The 26,828-nt window shown below is 40.0% G+C and overlaps 2 protein-coding genes across 2 annotated transcripts; one reads left to right on the top strand and one right to left on the bottom strand.

The window, feature by feature from the left end:
- The first annotated feature begins 9,507 nt into the window (after positions 1-9,507).
- LOC124116492 lies at positions 9,508-13,126 on the top strand. The gene is made up of 4 exons (XM_046477841.2): positions 9,508-9,592; positions 10,669-10,771; positions 11,475-12,125; positions 12,698-13,126. Exons 2-4 carry the CDS (start codon positions 10,686-10,688, stop codon positions 13,044-13,046), a joined length of 1,086 nt encoding a protein of 361 aa, XP_046333797.2. The 5' UTR covers positions 9,508-9,592; positions 10,669-10,685; the 3' UTR covers positions 13,047-13,126.
- A 5,525-nt stretch (positions 13,127-18,651) lies between these two features.
- LOC124119137 (cell wall protein DAN4-like) lies at positions 18,652-26,026 on the bottom strand. The gene is made up of 6 exons (XM_048382956.1): positions 25,894-26,026; positions 23,936-24,205; positions 23,542-23,700; positions 22,682-23,122; positions 21,743-21,821; positions 18,652-19,560 (listed from the first exon to the last, which is right to left on the bottom strand). Exons 1-6 carry the CDS (start codon positions 25,985-25,987, stop codon positions 19,143-19,145), a joined length of 1,461 nt encoding a protein of 486 aa, XP_048238913.1. The 5' UTR covers positions 25,988-26,026; the 3' UTR covers positions 18,652-19,142.
- Positions 26,027-26,828: the final 802 nt, after the last annotated feature.

Here is a 26,828-nt window from a genome sequence, read left to right as displayed (position 1 = left end):
ACACCTAGAATGTTATTAAATGTCGTCATTATTTGTCTGCTTTGATATATACAACTTTTTTATATAAAATATTGTAAAAATTATGTTTTCGTTGTCGAATTTAATTATAAGGACTGACTGTGTATGATTTTCGGTTCATTGAGGTATGAATTGAAAAACGGAGGTACCTCAGAGAACCGAAAAACCTACCCAGTCAATCCTTAAGTAGCAGTGATTCATAAACACATGATCATATTACAATGGGAATTGTACAATCGACTCTGGTTTTCACAGGGATTTCTCATGAATATGGAAAGGGTTTTGTCGCTTTAATTAACACTAGCACCACACCCAAAAGTGGACATATCTGCTCACGGGTGGAACGTGGAGCCTCCCCAGCTAGGTGGTTCTGGGTTCGAACTGCTTCTAGTAAAGTGCTCAGGTTGTTGACTCTGGCCATGTACGATACAGGAGCTGGTGTCTGGAGCGAGCTGTGACAGCAGTGGAGCAAGATTATGCTACTTCTTGTGGCAAGTACCTTGATGTCAATAGACATGGCTTCAGACCGTTGGTTGACTTTTACCACCAGTACCTACGCCAGGGTTTGCAAGTGGGTAAGATAAACTGAGCCCCAAAGTCACCCCGCAGTAGATGGGTACCTGGTAGAATAATATTAAAATCACCTCCGGAACATTCTTGTTGCAAGGTGTCATCTTCTGTAGTGTTATCATAAGGATTCGCTGGTTGGTTGTTGGTTGGTTTGGTGTTTAACGCCGCACCCAGCAATATTCCAGCTCTATGACGGCGGTCTGTAAACAATCGAGTCAGGACCAGACATCATGAGCATCGATCCACGTAATTGGGATCGATGACATGCATCAACTAAGTCAGCAAGCCTGACCACCCGATCCGGTTAGTCTCCTCTTACGACAAGCATAGTCGCCTTTTAAGGCATGCATGGGTTGCTGACGACCTATTCTACCCTAGATCTTCACGGGTCAGGATTAGAACTCAATATATAGCCCCGACAGTTACAAACAAGTAAAGACTTGCCCTGATGACCTGACCGGATATAAGGACATGTTTCAAGCATAATGGCATAAGACTATATTGCGTGAAAGATCAATGACAGAAACTGTCAATTGGCTGCCACGAGTCAATGATTTGATATGTACCCAACTAATTTCAGTCTCTAAATAATTCATTGTCATGTCTTCAACCAGAGAAGCAGCGGCAACGCTGTAAACATTTAAAACATGAGATACCCACGCCTGACGATTGACGGTCACGTGATCTTCTTTCAAGTACTAAACTGGTTCCACTGTTGGTTAGCGCAGATAGCTCAGCGCGTTTAGCTAACATGAGGCCTACCAGGGGTAGAAATCTGTAACCAAGTCGGTTGTGTGGCGTCCTTATATACACACGTATGTCTAAACCTCGACAGTTTGTTTTTGAGCGATAAAGGCTACAACAAACCACTGTTGATGTTTGATCTTGATATAGCGATTTTACTTCACAAACACACTTCAAGTAGTCTGCTATTTGACTCGCATGCCACACAAGTGAATGCTGTGCTATGTGTCGTCCCATCGCAACCTACACATAGAGAGATTAAATATTTTTTCAGCTATACCTGCAAAACCAGACATTTCTTTTTAAATTTAATCTGTGAGCCTGAAATTTCGTTTTTTAAAACACCTTGCAACAATGTAATATTTGTGCCAAACAGTTTCTTTTGTTTGAACAGTCTGTAAAGATAATTAATATTTTCAAGAATCTTCGGGGATACCTTTTTTCGATAAAATACTAGATCATTCATTTGTCAACATTTTTCAAGTTCGAAAATGCCAACACTCAGCGCTGCCGATCGGAACATCGCCACAGGACGTATCCAAAGAGGGTAATCACAGTCTTCTCTTGCACGCCACTTCAATGTCCACCACAGCCGCCTTTGTGACCGATACACACAGCAGACCGTCCGGGAACCGGCCGAGCAAGAGTTCCCACCCCTGTAAAGGATAGCTACATTCGATTGTTCCACTCACGTCATCGCAATGCCACAGCTACGGAGACTGCAGGACGCATCCCTGGTTTGGGGAGGATATCTGACCAGACTGTCAGGAACGATCTTCGCGAGGCTGGAATCCGTCCCAGATGACCAGTTATCGACAGCCATACCTTACAGCCTTGGAACTGGAGAAACACGAGATGAGTGTGGTTTAGTGATGAATCACGATTTCTTCTTCACCCGCCAGATGGAAGACGACGTGTTTTTCGTCGTCGAAATGAACGTTTTGTCACAAATTGTGTACGTGAATTCGACAATTTCGGTGGCAGTAGTGTCATGGTGTGGGGGGCCATATCCTACACCACAAGTTCTGACTTGGTTGTGGTTCAGGGAAAGTTGACAGCAAATCGCTACAGGAATTCAATTCTTCAAACTCACCTTCTTCCAATCATTGACTGCCAGAGGGAGCTGTTTCAATGGGACAACGTTCCACCGCACACAGCTCGTGTCACGGTAGACTACCAGCGTAATGCCAACATCAACGACTTGCCCTGGCCGTCGAGATTTCCAGATCTCAACCCAATCAAACATCTCTACGATTAACTCGATCGACGTGGTCGTCAACGTCAGATCACGCCGCAGACACTCCCACAACTGGCCAACGTGTTACGAGCAGAATGGCGCGTGATTCGCAGCACAGAATTCGTACCCTTTTCAGTCAGTGTCGAGGAGATGCAGAGCCGTGATTGCTGCCCGGGACGGTCACATGAGATACTAAGTTTAGCGCAAACTTGTGGTCTTATGTGACATGACAAAATGAACAGTTTTAAATACCTTTGTACAACGACAACATGTGTCTTTCGAGCTCCAAAATTTCATATTTGTATCTATGATATTAAATTAAATATATCGACTTTATTACGTACAATAAACTAAAAATCTACCTGTGCGTGTCTTTTTTTGAGTGTAAATGAATGCCTATGTTTACCGTTGTAAATTTAAAAATCATATTACTGCCTTAAGCTTAAATCAATAAGTACTTTCCAATATATATGTTTATTATGATGTCAGAAAACGAGTGATGTTCTATGTCTCGTCACAGACACGTTACAAATTAACCAAAAGCTTCTGTTATACATGTACAATTTTGGAAATATAACATTTTGTTGTCGCAGTTTGTTTAAATTTGACTTTGGACGTTTAAATATTTATTTATTGATTTATGTTGTTAAACCCCGCACTCAGCAATATTTCACAGATTTGCGGAGCTCTCCGAGCATGCGACTTGTCGAGATACCCGCTAGATGGCGCACGTGCGATGCATGCTTGGAGGGGCGAGGATAGGATTGAAACTCTGTCTCTTTACTTCGTTACTTCTAATGTTGGTCAGCGGCGATGTAGAGAAAACCCCGGGCCCACCGAAAACTCCGTGTACACGTCAAAGCACACTGGACAACGTGAAAAAGGTAGACGAAAATATTGCAGACTTGATCAGAAATTTACAGTCAGATATGTGCAGAGAAATAAAAGACTTACGAAAAGAAATAAATAAAAACTCTTTCACAATATTCTTGACGAACGTAACGAGGCCACGGGTACCACTGAAGAAAAAGTGCGTGAAGTAATCCATGATGTTCTTGGAATCGAGGAATCAGTTGATATATACAGTGCTCGACGCATGTCTACAGAGTCCCGCGGTAATCGTCCGGTACTGGTGTCATTCAAAGACTATCAAACCAAGGCACGTATTCTGAGATCAACTTCTAAACTGCGGAACCGGGATGTAAACATCTGGCAGGATTTCACGGAGAGAATTCGACAAATCAGACGGAAGTTAAAACCATTCCAGGACGAAGCACGGGAAGATTGTAAATATGCAACCTTACATTTTGACAAAATTCAAATTGACAATAAACTGTATAAATTGAATCCAAATAAAAATGGACTCTATGCAGTGAAAACGTTACCATGGACACCTCGTTCTAACTACACAAACATCGAGAGCTAGGCGTGTGGCCAAGGCTGTAAACAAAGCCCTGGTGCTATTGACATAGTTATTTGGAATGTTGAAGGATTGAAAAGAAAAATGACTAATAATTGTACTTTATTAACAGATTTCATATCATATCTCTTGTGGAGACATGGTCGAACTATGATGATGTCTTCAGCTTTCCTGGCTATCAACAGTTTAGCCAATTGAGAAACAAAACCGAAGGGGCAATACGAAGCTCGGGAGGTATACTCACTCTTGCTAAAGACAGTATCTCGACGCAAGTCACTCGACTTAAATCAACATCAAGCAACACTCTGTGGATAAAGTATGACGGAGGACAAACGCTTTTATTTATCTGCACTGTGTATTCCTCTCCGGATGGGTCTAGTCTACACTCCGGGGAGGATTTATTTGATATTTTGGAAAGCGATATTTTGAGCTTAAAATCAGACTTTCCAAACTGTGAGATAGTTATTCATGGTGATTTCAATGCTCGCACCGATGATGGTACACGCCCAGATTTTATTGAAAACGATGATATTACCTCCCTGCCCATCGATTATGAAATGGATTATATTCAAGACGATAACCTACCACGCAGATCTCAAGACAGTGTTGTCAATAAACATGGACTCTCATTGTTAAACTTCTGTCATTCAACAGGACTCCGGATTTGTAATGGTCGATTGTGCTCAGATAGCAGTGTTGGTAAAATAACTTGTTTTGCCAATGAAGGCCAGAGTGTTGTCGATTATGTGTTGTGTAACCCAAATCTTTTTCAGCTTATTACAAAGTTTGATGTGTCAGATGAAGTTGAATGTACTCATTTACCTATAATCTATTCATTAGCTTTAAACAGTATGCCTGACAGTTACCGTGAAAATGTCACTGAGCGTCAGAGGTATGTTTGGTCTGATCGTTTTTACAGTGAATACGTAAATTCATAGAATAATCTCAAGGATTCTACTAAGAAGAATTTCAACAATCAAATCATTAACAATGATGTAGATAATGCTTTCAACTGTTTTCAGAACACTCTTGAAAATTGCTGTGTTAAATTTAGAAAACCGTGTAACGGAGCTAGAACTGAACAAACACATTGTGACTGGTTCGATGAGGAATGTTTGCTGGCAAGATTGACAGCTCGTCAATTGCTGCGTGCATTCCATGCAAGCAACGAGGCATGCGACCGGCTGACCTACATTTCTGCACGTAAACACTACAAGGAACTCTGCTCGCGCAAGTCAGCTGTCTCGACACATGTGTTGGTAAACAAACTGGAACAATCACTCCAATCTAATAATGTGAAACTTTTTTGGTCGCTATTGAGACCAAAAACAAAATCACAATTAATAAACATTACACCACTTGCGTGGATTGAACATTTTAAAGAACTGTTTAGTGGAACAAACCATGATCCAAACTCACTTGATTTTTATGTTCATGTAAATGATTTCATTTCAGGTATAACTGACAATCTCATTGATGCAACTACTGATATTGATAATGAACTTGACTATGACATTACTATGTCTGATATACAGGATGCAATCTCCAGTATGCACTGTGGGAAAGCCCCGGGGTACAGTGGCTTCCCAATAGAACTTTTTAAGAATGCTCCCGTGCAGTGTCTAGATATGCTGAAAGAACTGTATAATATGATTTTGTCAACTGGTGTTTATCCTACTCAGTGGACAGTTGGTGTCATTATTCCTATTCCAAAAAGGACCGTGTAATAATCCAGGAAACTTCAGACCAATCACTTTACTCGAAGTCTCGGGTAAAATCTTTTCTAAAATTCTGTGCACTAGACTTTCAAAATGGGCTGAAAATCAAAATTTAATTATTCCTGAACAGTCAGGGTTTAGAAAAGGTTTTCAAACGGTAGATAATGTTTTTGTAATTGATACTATCATACAGAAATACTTATCATTATATAAAGGTAGACTTTATTGTGCTTTCATAGATTTGAAAGCAGCCTTCGACTCTGTTCATAGACCATCTTTATTTTATAAATTGTGGATTGGTAATGTAAAGGGGAAAATGTTTAGACTTTTGAATAATATGTATCAAAATGTGAAGTCATGTGTTTGGGTTAACAATAGATGTACTCCCTTCTTTGACTGTCCTTTTGGTGTACGATAAGGTTGCCAGTTGTCACCTTTCCTATTTTCATTTTTTGTAAATGATATAGTACAGTTTTTGAGTGTGGATAAGCAATACTGTGTTAATTTAGACTTGCTGGATCTCTTTATACTCTTATTTGCAGATGCCATTATCCTATTTGATAGCACTGTTCTCGGGTTACAAAAACGTTTAGATAAGTTGGTGGATTATTGCAAAAAGTGGCATTTAAGAGTTAATTCTACCAAGAGTAAAATCATTATTTTTCGTAAGGCAGGTAGGCTTAAAAGCTATGAAAAGTTTTTTCTTAATGGCAGCCCTCTTGAGATAGTCCCCAGTTATAAATATCTTGGAGTACATTTTTCTAGCTCGGGTTCCTGGTATAAAACTCAAAAGATATGATCCCAACAAGCTTGGAAGGTAATATTATTGTTACAATCACATATGTACAATTTTCACAAACTTCCCCTGAAAATGTTACTTCGTATTTGTGATGTTAAAGTACTGCCCATATTAATATATGGCTCAGAGATAAGTGGATTTCATCCCTCTAAAGATATTTTAAATGTTCATGATAAATTCTGCAAGCTTATTTTGAAACTGAGAAGAACTGTTCCTAATATTGTAGCAAGAGCTGAACTTGGGAGATACTCGTTAAAAGTAAACCAACATCTGAAAATCATTAAGTACTGGCTGCGTTTATTAACTCAGAACGAAAACAGTATATTATATCACACGTATGTGTACCAGTATGACGGGGCAGAAAAGGGTCTAGATTGCTGGTCACTGAAAGTTAAAATCTGTTATTTTCCCTTTGGATATGGTGAAATTTGGAATAGACAATCAGTTTCTTGTATTCATTCATTTATATCCGCTTTTAGAACAAGATGTATTAATATTGATAACCAGTGTCTCTTTGAATCTTTAGACAAATTATCTTCATTATATTTGTATAAAACAAATAAGCTATCAAATGAATATGAAAATTATTGAAGTGTTGTGAATATTGCTGCATTGGGGATTACTCTCTCACAGTTTCGCACGTCGAGCAGTGATCTTATGGTATCACAGGGTAGAAAGTTAGGTATTCCAAAATGTGAAAGACTTTGTCCATTTTGTATCATTCCAAATGTAGAAACAGAATACCATGTTTGTTTAGTTTGTTTTATGACGATCTTAGAAGAAACTTTCTGCCAAGTTATTATTATACATCTCCATCAGAGCATAAATGTAAAGTTTTATTTACCACCAGTAATGCTTTCACAATCAATAATCTTGCCAAGTTTACATTCTTTGCTCTTAAAATGAGGAGCAAGCAGTTGTCCATTATATAAACTACTAATTCTACCACCATATGTATATGGTCTCAGATACCCTTGTACTGATTAGTATTCATATTACTACATGCACTGGTGGCGCAACATGTTTGAATGCTTGAATATATATATCGTAAAATGGGCCTGTGGCCTGATTTACTGAAATAAACCACTACTACTACTACTCAGCAATATTCCAACTATATAACGGCGGTCTGTAAATAATCGAGCCTGGACCAGACAATCCAATGATTGACATCATGAGCATAACTTTGGGATACGATGACATGCATTAACCAAGTCAGCGAGCCTGACCACCGATCCCGTAAGTCGCCACTTACGACAAGCATAGCCGTGACGTTTAAATAAGTAAATATCAGATATTAATCACATTTCGTTATAATCACACTACCCAGTCTTGATACATGTCTATGAATACATGTTCACTGCGTGTTCCGGGTTAGTGTTGGTCCCCAGCAACCATGTTCGTCAGAAGAACCAACTTAATGGATCGTACAGTTGGGATCGGTGATAATGTTGATTGGTGTCCTCTACACTGAAAGTGATGTAGTTGATAACAAGTAACACCTTGCTTGTACAATATTAACCAAGCGTATGCTTAGTTTTCTGTCGATTGAAAAAATATAATGCCAGTATTCGAGTGAGCCGAGTTATTAAGTGACTTGTTAATTGCTAGATTGATAAACATAACAATATTTAGATTTACTCACAAACAACTCCCGGCCTGTACTTATCCTTCTGTGGCCATGTGTGTTACACATATTTGCTTGTTTGATGTTTAACGCTTAAATGAACAATATTCCAGCCAGACAATCCAGTGATTCACATTGTATGTAACGACTGACACCAATCCATTTGACGGCTAAATATATAGATGATATTTCAAGTGTCGAGTGAAATGTCATGTTTCTCTCATCGAGTGACGAGGGGAGGAGATATTTTCACGTGTGGCCTGGCCAGAATGAAAATATAACATTTTCCCCACACTCACAAGCTGGCGAATGCTGCTGTTTCTTGTTTTATGCCTAATATGAAATGACATTGTGTTGCCATAATCATTCGATACAGGGAATGAGTTCATGGCATGTTTTCTGTAATGTAACTTTGTGTTGTGTACGACCTTGTCAGAGTGTTTCTCAGGCGTCAGTTGTATGGCACCATTGAATGGCATTAGCCATTATGTCGTGTTGGCAAAGAGGCTCTGTGCATGCAAGGTATTCCTGCTCCGTCGTACACGGTCCTACTAAATAACGCCCGGAAACGTCCGGGATCGTCCGGGCAATGCCAGGGAGCGTCCGGGAGAATGATACTAAATAATAAAATGTATTCTATATAAATGTGTTCTTGTATTAATTATAAAAATAACATAGAGCTGGAAAAAAAATACATAACCTCTATTCTTTTTAAATGGTGAATCTGCGAAGCAAATACGATTTTATTTTATTCAAACTGACGAGGTAGTCGTAACGTAGGCTTTGAAGTATACAATGTAAATTTGCTTATAGAACAAAAATAATGTACTTTTAAAGTGTCATATTCTGTATACTATTTCATAAGTAATACTGAAAGACAGACGTTTTCAAAAGTTCATGCGTGGCCCCAGATGGTTCACTCAGTGTAAAACGTCCGGTACTATAGCGTCCGGGCAACGTCGGGGAGCATCTGTCGGGAGCATCCGGGAGAATGGTACTAAATAATAAAGTGTATTCTATATAACTGTTTTCTTGTTTTATTTATAAAAAATAACATATAGCTGGAAAAAAAATTCATACACCCCTATTCTTCTTATATGGTGAATCTGCGTTGATGGCATAATTTTCCCAAGACAAAAACACATTACTCAGTAGAAGTCTCGTGCATGACAGAGCAGGAATACCTTGCATGCACAGACCCTCTTTGTCACCAGGACATAATGGCTAATGCCATTCAATGGTGCCATACAACTGACGCCTGGGAAGCACGCTGACAAGGTCGTACACAATACAAAGTTACATTGGAGCAAGCATGCCATGAACCCATTTCCTGTATCGAATGATTGTAGCAACACAATGTCATTTCATATTAGGCATAAAACAAGAAACGGCAGCATAAGTCAGCTTAGTTCTTGGTTGACTGCTAGACTGGTGGCTACTGATTTGGACCACGGTGAATGTAAGTAGACGAGTGAGTGAGTGAGTTGGGTTTAACGCCGCTTTTAACAGTATTCCAGTTATATCACGACGTGTCAGCTTAATGTGGGAGGAAAGCCCGAGGTGATACAGGTCTCAGACGTTTACCTCTTCGGTGAAACCCACGAGCACGGGTATGGTGCTGACAAACCTAGAAACATAATCGGTTTTACGCCGCTTTAAGCAATATTCCAGCAATATTCCAGCAATATTCCAGCAATATCACGGCGGGGGACACCAGAAATGGGCTTCACACATTGTACCCATGTCGGGAATCGAACCCGGGTCTTCAGCGTGACGAGCGAACGCTTTAACCACTAGGTTACCCGACCGCCCTCGTCATAAAAGGATAAGTAAGGTGTTGTTTGTGTGTAAATCTAAATATTGTTATGTATATCAATCTAGCAATTAACCAGTCACTAATTAATAATAATTGATTAATATTGTACCAGCAAGATGTCCCTTTAGGCGGTTATTCTGCCTATCATGGGCTGCTGGGGATCAACACTAACCCAAAACATGCTGTAAACATGTATTCATAGAAATGTGTGTTTGTTTGTTTAACGTTAGCAATATTCCAGCTATATGACGGTGGTCTGTAAATAATCGGGTCTGGACCAGACAATCCAGTGATTGACATCATGAGCCGCGATCCACGCAATTGGGATACGATGACATGCATCAAATAAGTCAGCAAGCCTGACCACCCGATCCCGTCAGTCGCCTTTTACAACAAGCATTGTCGCCTGTTTCGGCAAGTATGGGTTGCTGAAGACCTATTCTATCCCGGATCTTCACGGACAGCAAATGTAAGTGATATACGAGAGATAGAATTTGATTGGTCAATAAAAGGAACATAGAAGGGACATAACTCGTAATAGCCACTGGTGGCGCTACGATTGAGCCTGGAAATTTCAGCCTAGTTCGGCAAGGGTGTAAACTGGACTTTTACAATCAGTTAACGCCCTTGCCACAGGAAGATGTGCAGCTGCAGTATTGGTGACTTCGGCGTTAAGGAACAAGCAAACAAACACAATCAGTATAACATCATCATTTCAGAGCTCTACACAAGGACGATGCATCTCCAGCTTGTGCTGGTTCTACTCCCACTGGTAGCGGGGCACTTCCACCACGGCAGACATCACGGAGCCCACCACAGGAAGTAATGTCGTATAGTCACTGCTACAACATGAGGCTAACAATATTATTCAATGTCTATCATCATTACAGAAAGTTGTCCCTTTATGAACCATGCGAAGCTTTATGAGCCATGCGAAAACATGTAATTTGGTATAATGATTAAAAATGATCGTAACAAAATATGCCAGTTATTAAGAGTTTTTACATGACTGTCATATGTTAGTAATCCAAATAGTGATTGTATATTATATATGTCATCACTATACTCCAAGGGGATAAGACGCATTAGAACTGGTCCCAAGCAGCTACTTAATGCATCGACCATGCATGTCTACTACATGTCTATGGCGACTAACGGGATCGGGTGGTCAGGCTCGCTAGTTGTTGATGCATGTCATCGTATCCCAATTGTGTATATCGATGCTCATGATGTCAATCACTGGACTGTCTGGTCCAGACTAGATTATTAGCTTGAATATTGCCGAGTGCAGCGTTAAACAACAAACAAATAAATAAAACTTAAAGGATCGGACAATCAGACTCGGTGACGTGGCTCATACAATCAATTATTGGTTTGTCTTGTCCACTTCCGATTATTTACAGGCCGTCATCACAAAGAAGAATATGTTTAAGTTCGGCGTTAAACAACAAACTAGTCGTATGATATGAGTAGATCAGGTAAGTTTCATTATTAATGATTACGTTCATATTTCTTAACCTTCCAGGACTGGTAATGACTATGACGACCGCCAAGGCGAACCTTCCATGAGAGATCAGCGAACCTACTGGCACCCTAGAAGGGACCAGTATGATAACAGGCGGAAATATCCCATTCCGCGAGGCGGGCCTTTATCTAGATCACCTTGGTTAATGTCCTTGGTTCATGGGATATCCGAAAATGGCGTCCACAAGGCTCCCGAGATCAACTTGAAATTGTCTGGTCAGGTCAACCTTGTCCATACTATCCAGGGAATGTCACAGGGATCGATGGGGATGTTCAGACCATTTGAGCACTATGGTGGTCCAAGATGGATGCATCGGCCTATGTTTGGTCCAATGGCCAAGGTGATTTGGTTTCAACACATGATGGACATTCACAAAAAGTTCCATGACATGATGGGCGCCAAGAAGGATAAACTGGACACGCATGACGACGATGACGATGACGATGACGATGAAGACGACGATGAAGACGACGAGGGTGAGGACGAGGACGAGGACGAGGACGAGGACGAGGAGGAGAATACTGTTGACGATGAAGAGAACAATCCAAAAGGAACACGAATTAACACTTCCTACACAAGCTGCCCCTTCTGGATCACCAAACAGTTTCTGAAACTCTGCAACTGCTCCAGAATCAATGGCAAGATGCAAAGGTAACACTATCCTCTATTGTATGCGAGATGCGAGCGGCGCCACAAATCGCTGTGCAGAGTTATGTCACTGACACGGTGCATGAAGTTTGTACGAAACCTCCCATTGTCGCACAGGAAGGCAATATCTAGATCAGGCAGCTACATGTTGCCAGAACCATTGCCATTCGTGCGACGTAACCTGCGCGCTCTTTGATCTAAACAATCGCTGGCGTCCCTGTCACTGGAACCACGCCTTTGCTTGATTTGTGGGTTAAAAGTATTGGCCTCATGTATTCACAAGTGAGAGAGGAACAGTCTATGCAACCTGGCGCTATTGACGCTGATGGAGTATATGAATAATTACTCTGTCAAATATATTATTGGTCATTGGAAATGGGCAGTTAAAGATATAAACCTAAATATATCAAAACAAACATCGAGTTATCGGCAATTGGAAACAAGCAAAGAAGTTAAAAGCCATAGCGCCGTCAAAAATGTCATACCGACTTAATAGATTTCGCATTTGACACATTTTACTGCAAATCACAATAATATAAATCTGCATCTCAGTTAAAATCATGATTCCTTTCTAGTGTGCTCGGGTACCCGATACAACCGTTCTATGACGACCCAATGAAGGTATTTAACAACACTCCTGGCTTGAAGGAGTGGGAGTCAGGCAACATCCGCAGCTTCATGACGGAGATAAGAGGGATAGCCCCGTTCAGTTACAGGAAGCTGTTCTTTGCTGGGATGATTAAATCAATGTGCAGACAGGCCAAGTCCTTCATCGGCTCCATTGACCAGCTCCAGAAGAAAGCTGCTGTGATGACCTTAACCGCACCTGTCAAACTGGCATCAGTTCAGTCTCGAGATACTGCCCAAGGCTCATCTGTGGGTGGTTCCCGGGGCTCCCCAAGGACACATTCTAAATCGCCTTAAACAGGGCCATCGACGTGGATGTTTTGAAGTACATTTATAAAATTGTACACTTGAGATTCATTAAAAGAGCTTCAAATGGCCATGTGTTCTTATACTTTATGCAGTGATACCTTCAACAAGAATGTTAAATAAGTCCAAGGCTACTTTTGTTTTACATAACAGTTAAGTGTTTTCTTTCAACATAACAGTCAAGTGTTTTCTTTCAACATCACACCAACACGCCTTAGTGGGGAAGTTTAATGGTTAAAGGGGGCGGTGGGGAAGTCTGGTGGTTAAAGGGGGCGGTGGGGAAGTTTAATGGCTAAAGGGGGCGGTGGGTATGTCTAGTGGTTAAAGGGAGCGGTGGGGAAGTCTATTTGTTAAAGGGGGCGGTTGGCAAGTCTAGTGGTTAAAGGGGGCGGTAGGGAAGTCTTGTGGTTAAATGGGGCGGTGGGGAAGTCTGGTGGTTAAATGGGGCGATGGGGTAGTCTAGTGGTTAAAGGGGACGGTGGGGAAGTGTGATGGTTAAAGGGGGCGGTGGGGAAGTCTTGTGGTTAAAAGGGCGGGTGGGAAGTCTAGTGGTTAAAGGGGGCGATGGGGAAGTCTATTTGTTAAAGGGGGCGGTTCGGAAGTCTATTTGTTAAAAGGGGCTGTGGGGGAAGTCTATTTGTTAAAGGGGGCGGTGGGGAAGTCTAGTGATTAAAGGGGGCGGTGGGGAAGTCTATTGGTTAAAGTGGGCGGTGGGGAAGTCTATTTGTTAAAGGGGGCGGTGGGGAAGTCTATTTTTTAAAGGGGGCGGTGGGAGAGTCTATTTGTTAAAGGGGGCGGTGGGGAAGTCTATTGGTTAAAGTGGGCGGTTGGGAGGTCTATTGGTTAAATGGGCCGGTGGGGTAGTTTGTGGTTAGAGGGGGCGCTGGGGAAGTCTATTTGTTAAAGGGGGCTGTGGGGACGTCTTTTTGTTAAAGGGGGTGGTGGCGTAGTCTATTTGTTAAAGGGGTTGGTGGGGAAGTCTAGTGGTGTAAGGGGGCGGTGGGGAAGTCTATTTGTTAAAGGGGGCGGTGGGGACGTCTATTTGGTAAAGGGGGTGGTGGCGTAGTCTATTTGTTAAAGGGATTGGTTAGGGAAGTCAAATGGTTAAAGGGGTCGGTGGGAATGTCTTGTGGTTAATGGGGTCGGTGGGGAAGTCTATTTGTTACAGGGGGCTGTGGGGAAGTCTATTTGTTAAAGGGGGCTGTGGGGAAGTCTATTTGTTACAGGGGGCTGTGGGGAAGTCTATTTGTTACAGGGGGCTGTGGGGAAGTCTATTTGTTACAGGGGGCTGTGGAGAAGTCTATTTGTTAAAGGGGGCTGTGGGGAAGTTTATTTGTTAAAGGGGGCTGTGGGGAAGTTTATTTGTTAAAGGGGGCTGTGGGGAAGTCTCGTGATTAAGGCGTCCGCTCAAAAACCTGAAGACCCGGATTCGAGTCCCCACATGGGTACAATGTGTGTAGTCAATTTCTGGTGTCCCGCGCCATGATATTGCTGGAATATTGCTAAAAGCCACTCACATCACTTGATTCAGGTGTTTAAACCTCCCCTTATATGAAGTGGAGTTGACTGTTGTGTTCGTATCCCAATTACGTGGATCTATGCTCATGATGTCAATCACTGCATTGTCTGGTCCAGATATATAACCGTAATATTGTTGAGTGCGGTCTTAAACAACATAAATAAATAAATAAATAAATAAATAAATAAATAAATAAATAAATAAATAAATAAATAAATAAATAAATAAATAAATAAATAAATAAATAAATAAATAAATAAATAAATAAATAAATAAATATGTAAAAAGGTCAAAAGTCAAGTTTAAACTGCTACAACAAAATGTTATATTTCCAAAATTGTACATGCATAACAGAAGGTTTTCATTCATTTGTAACATGTTTGTGACGAGACATACAACATCACTTGTTTTCTAACATAATGTTTAACATATATATTGGAAAGTACTGATTGCTTAAAGCTTAAGGCAGTAATATGATTTTTGTATGATAATGTATAAAAAAAGAAGTCTTTTAACTGTAAAACTAAAAACACCCCATGTAATATAATATGACGTGTATGTCATCATTCTGTAAACTCTGTGTTTGTTCAGTATAAGAGAACCGTGATTCGGGACATCGATGTGTTTGTGTTCTGATTGTGCTGTGAAATATAACTTCACAAGTTAATTTCGATCATAATTATACACAAGAATGAACGTGTGTTTGTAACCATTTTCTAAATGATAAAGGGTTGTGAGGTAGCTCAGTAGTTAAAGAGTTTGCTCGTCACGCCGACTGCCCCAGTCGAGTCCCCACACGGGTACAATGTCTGAAGCCCAGTTCCAGCGTCCCAGTGTCACCCATTCTGCAGGATAACTGTTTATAAAGATTACCAGAATTTTACATTTTGAAATTTACTGTCTTATACATAGGCATGCATGTATGTCTGAAGACTTTAATGATAACTTCGAAAATACATTTATTATGTAGTTTTGAGATAAAATAATATCAGTTACTTATTTGTTCTTTCAAACAACATTATGTCAGAAGCATACAGACACATCTTGAACTTCAATGCAATGTCGCTCCGAAAATAGATTTAACAACTGAATATTAGAACATAGACCAACACGATGTCATGAAATGTCAAAATTTATGCAATATTTCAAGGGAATCATGCAATACAATACCTTTTGAAAATCCTTAATTATTCAACTGACAAAATGCAGTTAAGAAATTATACAGAATGTAACGATCACCTGTTAGGAAACCTGTTTGAGAAAGACTATAAAGTATAATATGAAAACAATAACAAAGAGAATTAAGAAAATTTAACGTGTATGACATAAAAAAAATTGAGAAAAAAGCAGTTCGTTTTTTATTTATAATTTGAACTTAATTTGATACAATAAGCCAGGAGACAATAAAATACTGAACTGAATGTAGTCTAAAGTTAACGAAACTCGTTTTGAGAGGCTTCCATGTATGATGTAATGTTCATTGTAATTATTTATAATCGTACGGGGTTTCCTGAACAACGGAGTTTCAGTGTACTGTCTAACTCCTGGGGGACAGAAAAAGTCGACACATCCGACTAGACCTTATTGCCGTTTGACAAACCTATCAGACAACAGAAAGCAAACGTACCACATCGTGCTTGTGAGATAATAACTTTAATTGAATAAGAAATATAAATAGAAGTTGGTATAATATATTCATTTATGCATCTGTATGCATTTCATTCATATCACTGGATTATCAGGACATCATAAAATAATAACCGAAGTAAAAAATGCGAACATTCGTCAACATGTACAACATTCGATCAATGGGTTCTGTCTAGCTAAACGATTTGCTCGTCACGCCGAAGACTCGGGTTCAATTCCCCACATGGGTACAATGTGTGGAGCCCCTTTCTGGCAGATTTCTAATATATTTGTTTAGAATGAAAACATGTTTAGGAAAGTGTTTCAATTCTACAATGAATACACATTTGGTGTGTTCTATCTGAACATGTTTAAAGTATAAACACATGAACTGAAAACCACCTGAACACATCATCAACAATCTAAACATGTAAAACTTCAACATGTTAACGATAAAGTTGGCCTGGGAAAAAATAATTATGTTTGCAGGCTGTTAAAAACAAACATACTGTTTTTGCACAAAAATAACATTGTTGCAGGGTGTTTTTAATACAATAAATTCAGGCTGAAATTTAATTTAAATAAATATATCTGGTTTTGCAACTAAGCTGAACAAATATTTAATCTCACCATGTGTAGGTTGCGATGGGACGACACATGGCACAGCATTTACTGGTCATCAGTGTCGAATGCAAGTCAACAGAGGCTTTTATCGCGCTATAACAACCTTTCGAGGTGTAGACATACGTTTGTATTTAAGGACCCCATACAACCGACCTTGTTACAGATTTCTAACCCATTTGCAGGCCTCATGTTGGCTAAACGCGCTGAGCTATCTGCGCAAACCAACAGTAGAACCAGTTTAATACGTGACTGAAGATCACGTGACCGTCAATCGTCCGGCGTGGGTATCGCATGTTTTAAATGTGTACAGCGTTGCCGCTGCTTCTCTGATTGAAGGCATGACAATTAATTATTAAGTGACTGAAATTAGTTGGGTACATATAAAGACACTTAATCGTGGCTGCCTTTTGACAGTTTCTGTCTTTGATCTTTCACAATATAGTAGTATGGCATTATGCTTGAACCATGTCCTTATACCTGGTCATGTCATCAGGGCAAGTCGTTACTTCTATGAGAGGCATTTAGAAGTTGGAGTACTGAGTAAGGATAAGACCTATGGATAAACAATTGTAATAAAGAAGTTGTTCATCCATAAGTATCATCCTTACTAAGTCTTTACTTGTTTGTAACTGTCGGGACAAAATATTGAGTTCTAATCCTAGAACAAATCCCTATAATAACATAACAGAACATGACAACACTTTAGTTACAGGGGTGATTATCATATTATGCATATATTATTCTACCGGGTACCCATCTAGTGCTGGGTGACTTTGGGGAGCATTTAATCTTACTCACTTGCATACACTTGCATACACTGGTGATAAAAGTCTACAGGGGCCTAAAGTGATGTCTATTGACATCAAGGTACTTGCCGCAAGAAATGGCATAATCTTGCTCCACTGCTGTCACAGCTCGCTCCAGACACCAGCTCCTGTATCGTGCATGGCCAGAGTCAACAACCTGAGCATTTTACTGGAAGAAGTTCGGACCCAGAACCATCGGGGCAGCTCCATGTTCCTCACGTGAACAGATACGGTGAGGTGGTAGTGTTAATTCAAGCGACAAAACCCTTTCATTATTCATTTAGTCGATTGTACGATTCCGATTGTAATATGATCATGTGTTTATGAATCACTGCTAGTGAAGGATTGACTGCGTATGTTTTTCGGTTGTCTGAGGAAACTCGGCTTTTCGATTTATACCTCAATGAACCGAAAATCATACACAGTCAGTCCTTACAATTAAATTTGACAACGAAAACATAGTTTAACCAAAAACAGTTGTATATATCAAAGCAGACAAAAATAACGACATTTATAAACTTTCCAAGTGTAGGAATACATACTGTGGCGTGACATGAATCAGGTGATTGTTTAATTTATATACATAACTTGACACACCCACAACGTCAGTAGCCAATCAACGGAGACTAGGATGAAAACAAAGTTTATAGGACCTGTCAATCAAGGCAAGAGGCGACATGCGCAAAATACGCATAAAGCGCACGTTAATCTCCCAATTTAAGTAAGTAAGCAAGAGACGAGAAGAACTGCAACAGTTAGACTGTAAGGAACCGGAACAAATTCACGTAAACGGAAAGGGAATTCCCAGTAAATCCGTAGTAATAAAAGTAGTCCGCTTCGATGGGCGTTGCTTAATTTGGGACATGAATGCAATAACACCTCACCAGTTCAGCTAATCAGAATGCATGAATTACAATGAACACTGAGAATATTCAGTTATGTAGTGATGATACCAGGTGTTCGCGTAAAGGTGAGCGTATCCTGCCCCACCGGTTGAACCCGTCACAAACACATGCACAGGCAAGTAAATTGTTCACCTGAAAAAACACAGCTATATACAGTACAATATAAAATAAGGAATTGCATCGGACGTCATGTTTATCACTGATGCGTCAAAGTTTGTGTCAAATCTTGATTGTTGTAACCTTGTGTCCGTGGTTCTCTGGTATGCCGCAGTGAGTGTTATTGTCAGAAATGGTTGGTGAATGTTGTGTGAAAGCCATATCACAACCATCTGTAAATAGTCAAGTCTGAGCCAGAGACCAATGCAACACACATTTACCAGGTTATACATATAACCACCCGATCCAGATCGGTTGTCATGGTAATTATGAGGTTCTGGTTTTCCATCGCTTGGGGTGATTACCGGGACACGAAATACAAATATGCAGAATGCTATAAAATAGAAACTTTACCATGTTTAAGAAAAACATAGCACCTCGGATACAAAAGTATTGATTTGCAAATATGTACATGTTAAGTTTTAACCTAACATCCAATATTGCGAGATTGTTATTTGACGAAAGCATGGTCGTAATGGCTTGCATCAACTTCTTGTGACGCCTTCCCGGTCACACGCGTGTGATCATACACGTCATCCACTGTGTCCGATGCTGATTGGTTGAATATCGCGCGAGCATATGTGTTGTCAAAGGTGATTGGTTGTTTCTTCTCTGTGATTGTTGCTGTGTCATATGTTTGGTCATTGACGCCTTGCTTCATGGGAAGAGCGCCATCATCCACGGATGCGTAATGGTAGCCTGACTCAGTGTTACAGTCATGCACTTGTGATGGTTGTTTCGGCTGTATTTTCGTGACAACAGCGTACTCAACCTCCGGTTTTGTCCTTACATCAGCTACTGTACATGATTCAGTGTCGTCACCTGCCATCGTGTCATTGGTCCTGACACGCAGTCTTTTCTGTTTGTTTCTGAAACAAGTTGGGAGTAAAGGTTCATGACATTCTCGTGTACTTATCGCTCCCGTTAGTTTAACAAACTCAGTGCAACATATAGTTAAGCACTCACAAATACAATTTAAGTGTTGTAATTGTTCGTGAAGATAATACCTACTTACGTTTTGTAATTGTTTGTGAAGGTAATATCTATTTAAGAGGTCCCTATACTCTCACCAGGGAACCTCCCGCCGGCCTCTTAAATAGATATTACCTACACGAGCAATAACAGAAATTAAAAGCATGGAAAGCTCTGGCGGCCAGGCAAAGTACATGGTCACTGCGAACGTTGTGACAAAGGTTATAATGATCTTCTGGTCCATATGATATGCCACTGCAGAGCATCAGAATTCATCAGGGATCGTATGTGGTATGAAATTGTCAACTGTTGTCCAGTTGAATTGAGTGTTACCTTACACTCCATGTGTGACGTTGACCTAGTGTGCAGTCTGTTGTCATGCACACCTCCTGTACAAGCGAGTGAAGAAGACAATGAGCTGTTTGCAAGAACTGTGATCCAGAACATACACCAACTGTGTTTGACACTATATCCTGACCCTTAACCTAATCTTGTTATTTCTCTTGTTAATATCTGTATAACCGTAATGAATTGCATGTAACTCTCCTATGGAGGAATAAAGATGATAATAATAATAATAATAATCCTCGACACAGAACAATATAACAACACCTAAGTAGGTATTACCCTTACAACCAATAACAACACTTAAGTAGGTATTACCTTCGACAGAGAACAATTTCAAAACGTTTGAAGGTATTACTCTCGACAGAGAACAATTACAACACCTAAGTAGGTATTACATTCGACAGGGAACAATTACAACACCTAAGTAGGTATTACATTCGACAGAGAACAATTACAACACCTAAGTAGGTATTACATTCGACAGAGAACAATAACAACACTTAAGTAGGTATTACATTCGACAGAGAACAATTACAACACTTAAGTAGGTATTACATTCGACAGAGAACAATTACAACACTTAAGTAGGTATTACATTCGACAGAGAACAATTACAACACTTAACAAGGTATTATCGTCGACAGAAAACAATAACAACACTTAAGTAGGTATTACATTCGACAGAGAACAATTACAACACTTAAGAAGGTATTATCGTCGACAGAAAACAATTACAACACTTAAGTAGGTATTACCCTCGACAGAGACCAATTACAACACTTAAGTAGGTATAACCTTCTCAAACAATTACAACACTTATGTAGGTATTACCTTTGACAGAGAACAATTACAGTACCTAAATAGGTATTATCTTTGACAGAGAGCAATTACAACACCTAAGTAGGTATTATCGTCGACAGAAAACAATTACAACACTTAAGTAGGTATTGCCCTCGACAGAGAACAATTACAACACTTAAGTAGGTATTACCTTCTCAAACAATTACAACACCTTAGTTGGTATTACTCTCGACAGAGAACAATTACAGCACTTAAGTAGGTATTACCTTTGACAGAGATCAATTACAACACTTAAGTAGGTATAACCTTCTCAAACAATTACAACACTTATGTAGGTATTACCTTTGACAGAGAACAATTACAGTACCTAAATAGGTATTATCTTTGACAGAGAGCAATTACAACACCTAAGTAGGTATTATCGTCGACAGAAAACAATTACAACACTTAAGTAGGTATTGCCCTCGACAGAGAACAATTACAACACTTAAGTAGGTATTACCTTCTCAAACAATTACAACACCTTAGTTGGTATTACTCTCGACAGAGAACAATTACAGCACTTAAGTAGGTATTACCCTCGACAGAGACCAATTACAACACTTAAGTAGGTATAACCTTCTCAAACAATTACAACACTTATGTAGGTATTACCTTTGACAGAGAACAATTACAGTACCTAAATAGGTATTATCTTTGACAGAGAGCAATTACAACACCTAAGTAGGTATTATCGTCGACAGAAAACAATTACAACACTTAAGTAGGTATTGCCCTCGACAGAGAACAATTACAACACTTAAGTAGGTATTACCTTCTCAAACAATTACAACACCTTAGTTGGTATTACTCTCGACAGAGAACAATTACAGCACTTAAGTAGGTATTACCTTTGACAGAGATCAATTACAACACTTAAGTAGGTATTACCTTCGACAGAGAGCAATTACACCCCCAACTAAGAACACAGCAGCTACAAATGCTGCTGTAGATGAGACAGCAATAAGGACTGAAACACAAACGAAATCTGTAGAATAATGCACATTCGTAGTTGTAAACAAAATCGACAAAACCTTTTTAACAATCACAGGAAATCACTATACGATTCGTACGATATGATAAGCATGTGTATAGGAATCACTACGACAAAATGATGACACCAGGTGTTCGCGAAAAGGCGAGCTTATCCTGCCCCACAGAATGTACCCGTCACAAACACTTGCATTTATTGTGTGTCATAATTTTGTTGATTTTGTGTTTGAAGTAAAATCAAACGAAGAGTCTGTTACTTTCCTTAAGGGCTACCATAACTGGATTCCCTTATTTTAAAGAGGAAGTGACGGCTATACGCCGCTTTTGGTCATTCCAGCAATATCACAGCGGGAAGAAAGGAACAAGAATAGGATTGTCACGAGTGTAGGTATTTACTTATATATTAATGCAACAGATAATTATAGGAAGCAGGTCAGGGTACAGGTATAGGTCTGAAGTCAACAGGAGGATGAAGTAAGATATCAATCGTCTATGGTTCTATCAATAATGGCAGACATTGAGTATTGTCTGGTCAGTGACTAGGTCAGTGAGTCTAGTTTTATGCCTATAGGTCTTTTAGCAATAATCAGTGAAGAATCCCTACTTCGTAATAACATTGACACCCTCTCATCACTTCGCACCTCCCAACTGGAGTATAAACACATTAGAAGCTGTGCTGTCAGTGACGACATGTGACTGGAATCTTTGTCAAGCACTTGCCAGATAATGGCACTAGTACCCGTACAGATTAGACCCATTAAAATAATAAATGAAGCTGATATCCTAAAGGCAGTTCACTCCTTAATTATGTTTTAGAAAACAGAAAAGGATCCTTGCCTGTCGTTGAAGATGTTGTCGTTGCTGCTGTGGATTGTGTGGTTGCTGCTTCTGTAGATTGCATTGCTGTTGCTGTGGATTGCGTTGTTGTTACTGTGGATTGCGTTGTTGTTGTTGTTGTGGATCGTGTTGTTGCTGCTGTGGATTGTGTTGTTATTGCTGTGGATTGCGTTGTTGTTGCTGTGGATTGCGTTGTTGTTGCTGTGGATTGTGTTGTTGCTGCTGTGGATTGCGTTGTTGTTGCTGTGGATTGCGTTGTTCTTGCTGTGGATTGCGTTGTTCTTGCTGTGGATTGTGTTGTTGCTGCTGTGGATTGTGTTGCTCCATGTTTGACAGACGTTGGTGGTTTAGCTAGAGTTGCATTTTGTGTCACTGTAGATGACGTTGTACGTCGAGATGTCGTCGTTTTTCTTGGAGGTAGGGAGGAACCTGGTGTCAGGACTAAAGAAATGGTTGATGTATCGATAGTCTGTGTCTTGGAAACATGCATGACACGGTAATACTGTTATCTGGCTTCGTTCTACATGTAAATGCACTCAGTTCGGTGGAGGTAGGATCGTGTTACGTTATGATGCACCTGATGATCCAGGAAGTCATGACCATTGGAGTAGAGGCCAACAATACATGTAAAGTAGCAATTATTGAACGAGTAATGAAATGTATATGAAAATAAATCCTATTAATTATCTGATATTCCCAATAGTATATATGTGCTGATTCATTCTGTGACATAATGAAAGACATAACTGGTGTTACGATGAGAGGATATTCATACACGAGTAGATTTTACCTATTTATTTACATTAAGAATCTAGGAAGTAATGCCGAGCTGATATGATGTTAATTCTTGCAGTTCCTACCTGAGTGGCATATGCTGTATAGTCTTGCAGTGCAGTTCATATAGCGCCATATTCCATAGGAGGATGTGTCATCTGGAGGGTTTGTTGTAACACAGTCTCCTGGTGACGCTGTCTCTCCTGCTTGTGCATTGAAGAAATCTGGATACCCTAGTTTGTTCCCTGAAGAAAGTCGTTGGTTGCCGTTGAATGTTAGAAATGAATCATACTTATCCAACCTCAATATTGACAACTATTACCAATAAATCGTTTTAATATTGATTGAGTGACTGATAAGTATGCCAGTACATCCAAATATTTAACCAAAAGTAATTCAAAATGAATAGTGCTTGTACATGTGTTCATTTTCCTTATGATTTTAGTGCAAATATTAAATAACTATTCTTTCTTTGCATACCTGATTCCCATGTGTATTTCCCATTTCGCCGACGAAGACCTATCCATGACCCTGTAGAGACACCAGCTGTACGTGTGACACTGTCAACATGCTTCTGTGTTTCCACGTCTTCTATCACAACAAGAGACCATCCATCACCCAGGCCATTGCAGAAGGTTTGCGACTCTTCCCTCGTACTCTCCTCTCGAGACAATAAGAAACAGCCATCGTCCTTGAAAACTGTTGTTTCCGTATCAGGATTTGAGAATTGCTTGCAGGACATCGCACTGTCTTTGAAAAACATGTTATTTTGTATGTACAATATAACAACTTTCAAATATCGTTAATAATGTTTGTTTGTTTGATTATTTGTTGTTTAACGCCGCACTTAGCAATATTCAACCTATATGACGGCGGTCTGTAAATAATCAAGTCTGGACCAGACAATCCAGTCATTGACATCATGAGCATCGATCCACGCAATTGGGATACGTTGACATGCATCAACCTAGTCAGCGAGCCTGACCACCCGACCCCGTTAGTCGCCTCTTACGACAAGCAGCTCTGCAATGATTCTGAGGCGGTGGGGTAGCCTAGTGGTTCACAGTTTCGCTCGTCACGCTGAAGACCCGGGTTCGTTTCCCTGCATTGGCACAATGTGTGAAGCCGATTTCTGGTGTCCCCCGAAAGGTAGGATATTGCTGGAATATTGCTAAAAGCGGCGTAAAACTATACTCATTCACTGCGATGATTCTTCTGGTTACACCCAGGCTGATTTTATCATTAATAAATAATCACAGATTAATGATAACAATTCAAAACTAAACAAAGGTAAACGAGAAAGAATTGGGATATGATTTCGACAGGCCATGTTTTAATTATAACATTTTACACAAAGCGCTAGACAGAAAGTAACGACAGGAAGTGAGATATTTATTAGACCATGTGATTAAATGATTTCTTTCCTGTAACCGTTTCGCTTTGAGCGAAAGCTTTCAAATAAATGCAGAGAATGGCATATGAGTGGCGGCGATGTAGCCTAGTAGTTAAGCGTTAGCTCGTCAAGTGGAGAGCCCGGATTCGAATGCTCATATGGATACTATGTGATGTTCTGGAATATTGTTTGCAGCAGCATGAAAGAACACTCACTCACTCACTCACTCACTCACTAACTATATGGCTGAAATATTGCCGATGTGACGTAAAATTTTAACTCACTCACTCACTCACACACGCCCTACCACCCTCCGTCCCTCCTTCACTCACTCCCTCCTTCACTCACTCTCTCCTTCACTCACTCACTCTTTCACTCTTTCACTCACTCCTTCACTCACTCACTCACGGACTCAGAAAAGAGTTGACCCTTCATTTCTCTGTAAATCTAACGTATGCTCAAAGGCAAAAGTACCTGTCATCATATACAATTGACTGACAATTGAACCTTCATAATTATCATAATTTTTTTTATCTTTCACTTTCCTAAGTGTGAGTAATAAACCTCTGGTCAAGACCACGAGAGTAAGCTTGTAAATTTAATGCATAATAAGTTAACAAAGAAAATGACCTTTAACATGGAGTTTCCCTTCCAATCCTGTGAAAGTTATAAAACAAAAGCGACAAAACCCTTTCCATATTCATAAGTAATCTCTGCCAAAATTGCTGAGTGCGGCGTTAAACAACAAATAAACAAACGAACAAACATTGCAGAGCCGCCTGTTTGGTGAATGAAGTCATGCTACTATCTCATGACGTAATAGTGAAGTCGAGTGTATTTTGTATGCAACCGGTTTCAATCGACATTTCCCGCACACGTTAGAATAAACCCGAAAACCTACACACACATACAATCCAAGATCTGATCAGTCTCATACTCAACGTAAATTGAGTGACCCAGCCACAAGTAATCAACATGTAAACACCCCACTGGAATTATCAACGCTTTGACATCATGATTTGTGTTATGTATGATACATCCTTACCGGCTGCAGATCCGTCCATCCAAAGGAATATCCAGATGGCGTATAATGCAGAGTGTTGAATATACGCGGGTATCAAGAGCCTTGTGACAGACATGTTTCCCCCTCAACCCTTCTACAGCCAGTGTCCTACCAGGAAGTGTAACTCGATGACAGTGGGCATTGGGAGCAACAGCTCAACTATTTCTGAATCATGAATCATGAATTTCTGAAGTGTCACTTCGTTGTTCCGTGTTCAGTTTCCGCACATTTTCATTGTCTGACACCAATACATATAATATCAATACAAGTGACATTTCATATGTTTTCGCCATTTACTTTAATAATAGCATGCCCGAACATTAAACCGTGAAGATCCGAGGTACAATACGTATTCAGCAACCCATGCCTGCTGTAAAAGGCGACTATGTTTGTCGTAAGAGGCGATTAACGGGATCGGTCGGTCAGGCTCGCTGACTTTGTTGATGCATTTTATCGTATCACAATTGCGTGGATCGATCCTCATGATCTCAATCACTGGATTGTCTGATCCAGACTGGATAATTTACAGACCACCGTCATTAGCTGGAATATTGCTAAGTGCGGCGTTAAACAACAAACAAACAAACAAATTAAACGGAACATAAAACAATCATATGAAATGTAAACCCTCCAAAGCTATTTCACTCAATTCAATCTATTGTTCTGGTGACGTAATGTAATGATGAATGACGTCATATCGTATTTAAAACAATGGCCCAATGAGACGACATGTTGCTTCCACTAACCAATCAGCAATCGCTAAAACACACTGTGTAAATATCAGACAGTTATTACCGCCGTTCTGTCCTACCCGGTAATGTCTTATTTCATTATACAATGACATCAATATTTATTGTTTCCTTCGTGATTCATACCAAGTCTAAGCCCAGATGCACAACGATTATGACCCCTGATGG

The sequence above is a fragment of the Haliotis rufescens genome, unplaced genomic scaffold, assembly GCF_023055435.1.
Source record: "Haliotis rufescens isolate VD_foot unplaced genomic scaffold, xgHalRufe1.0.p SCAF_42, whole genome shotgun sequence".
In the NCBI taxonomy this organism is placed as follows: Eukaryota; Metazoa; Mollusca; class Gastropoda; order Lepetellida; family Haliotidae; genus Haliotis; species Haliotis rufescens.
This window is presented reverse-complemented; position numbering and strand designations above follow the sequence as displayed.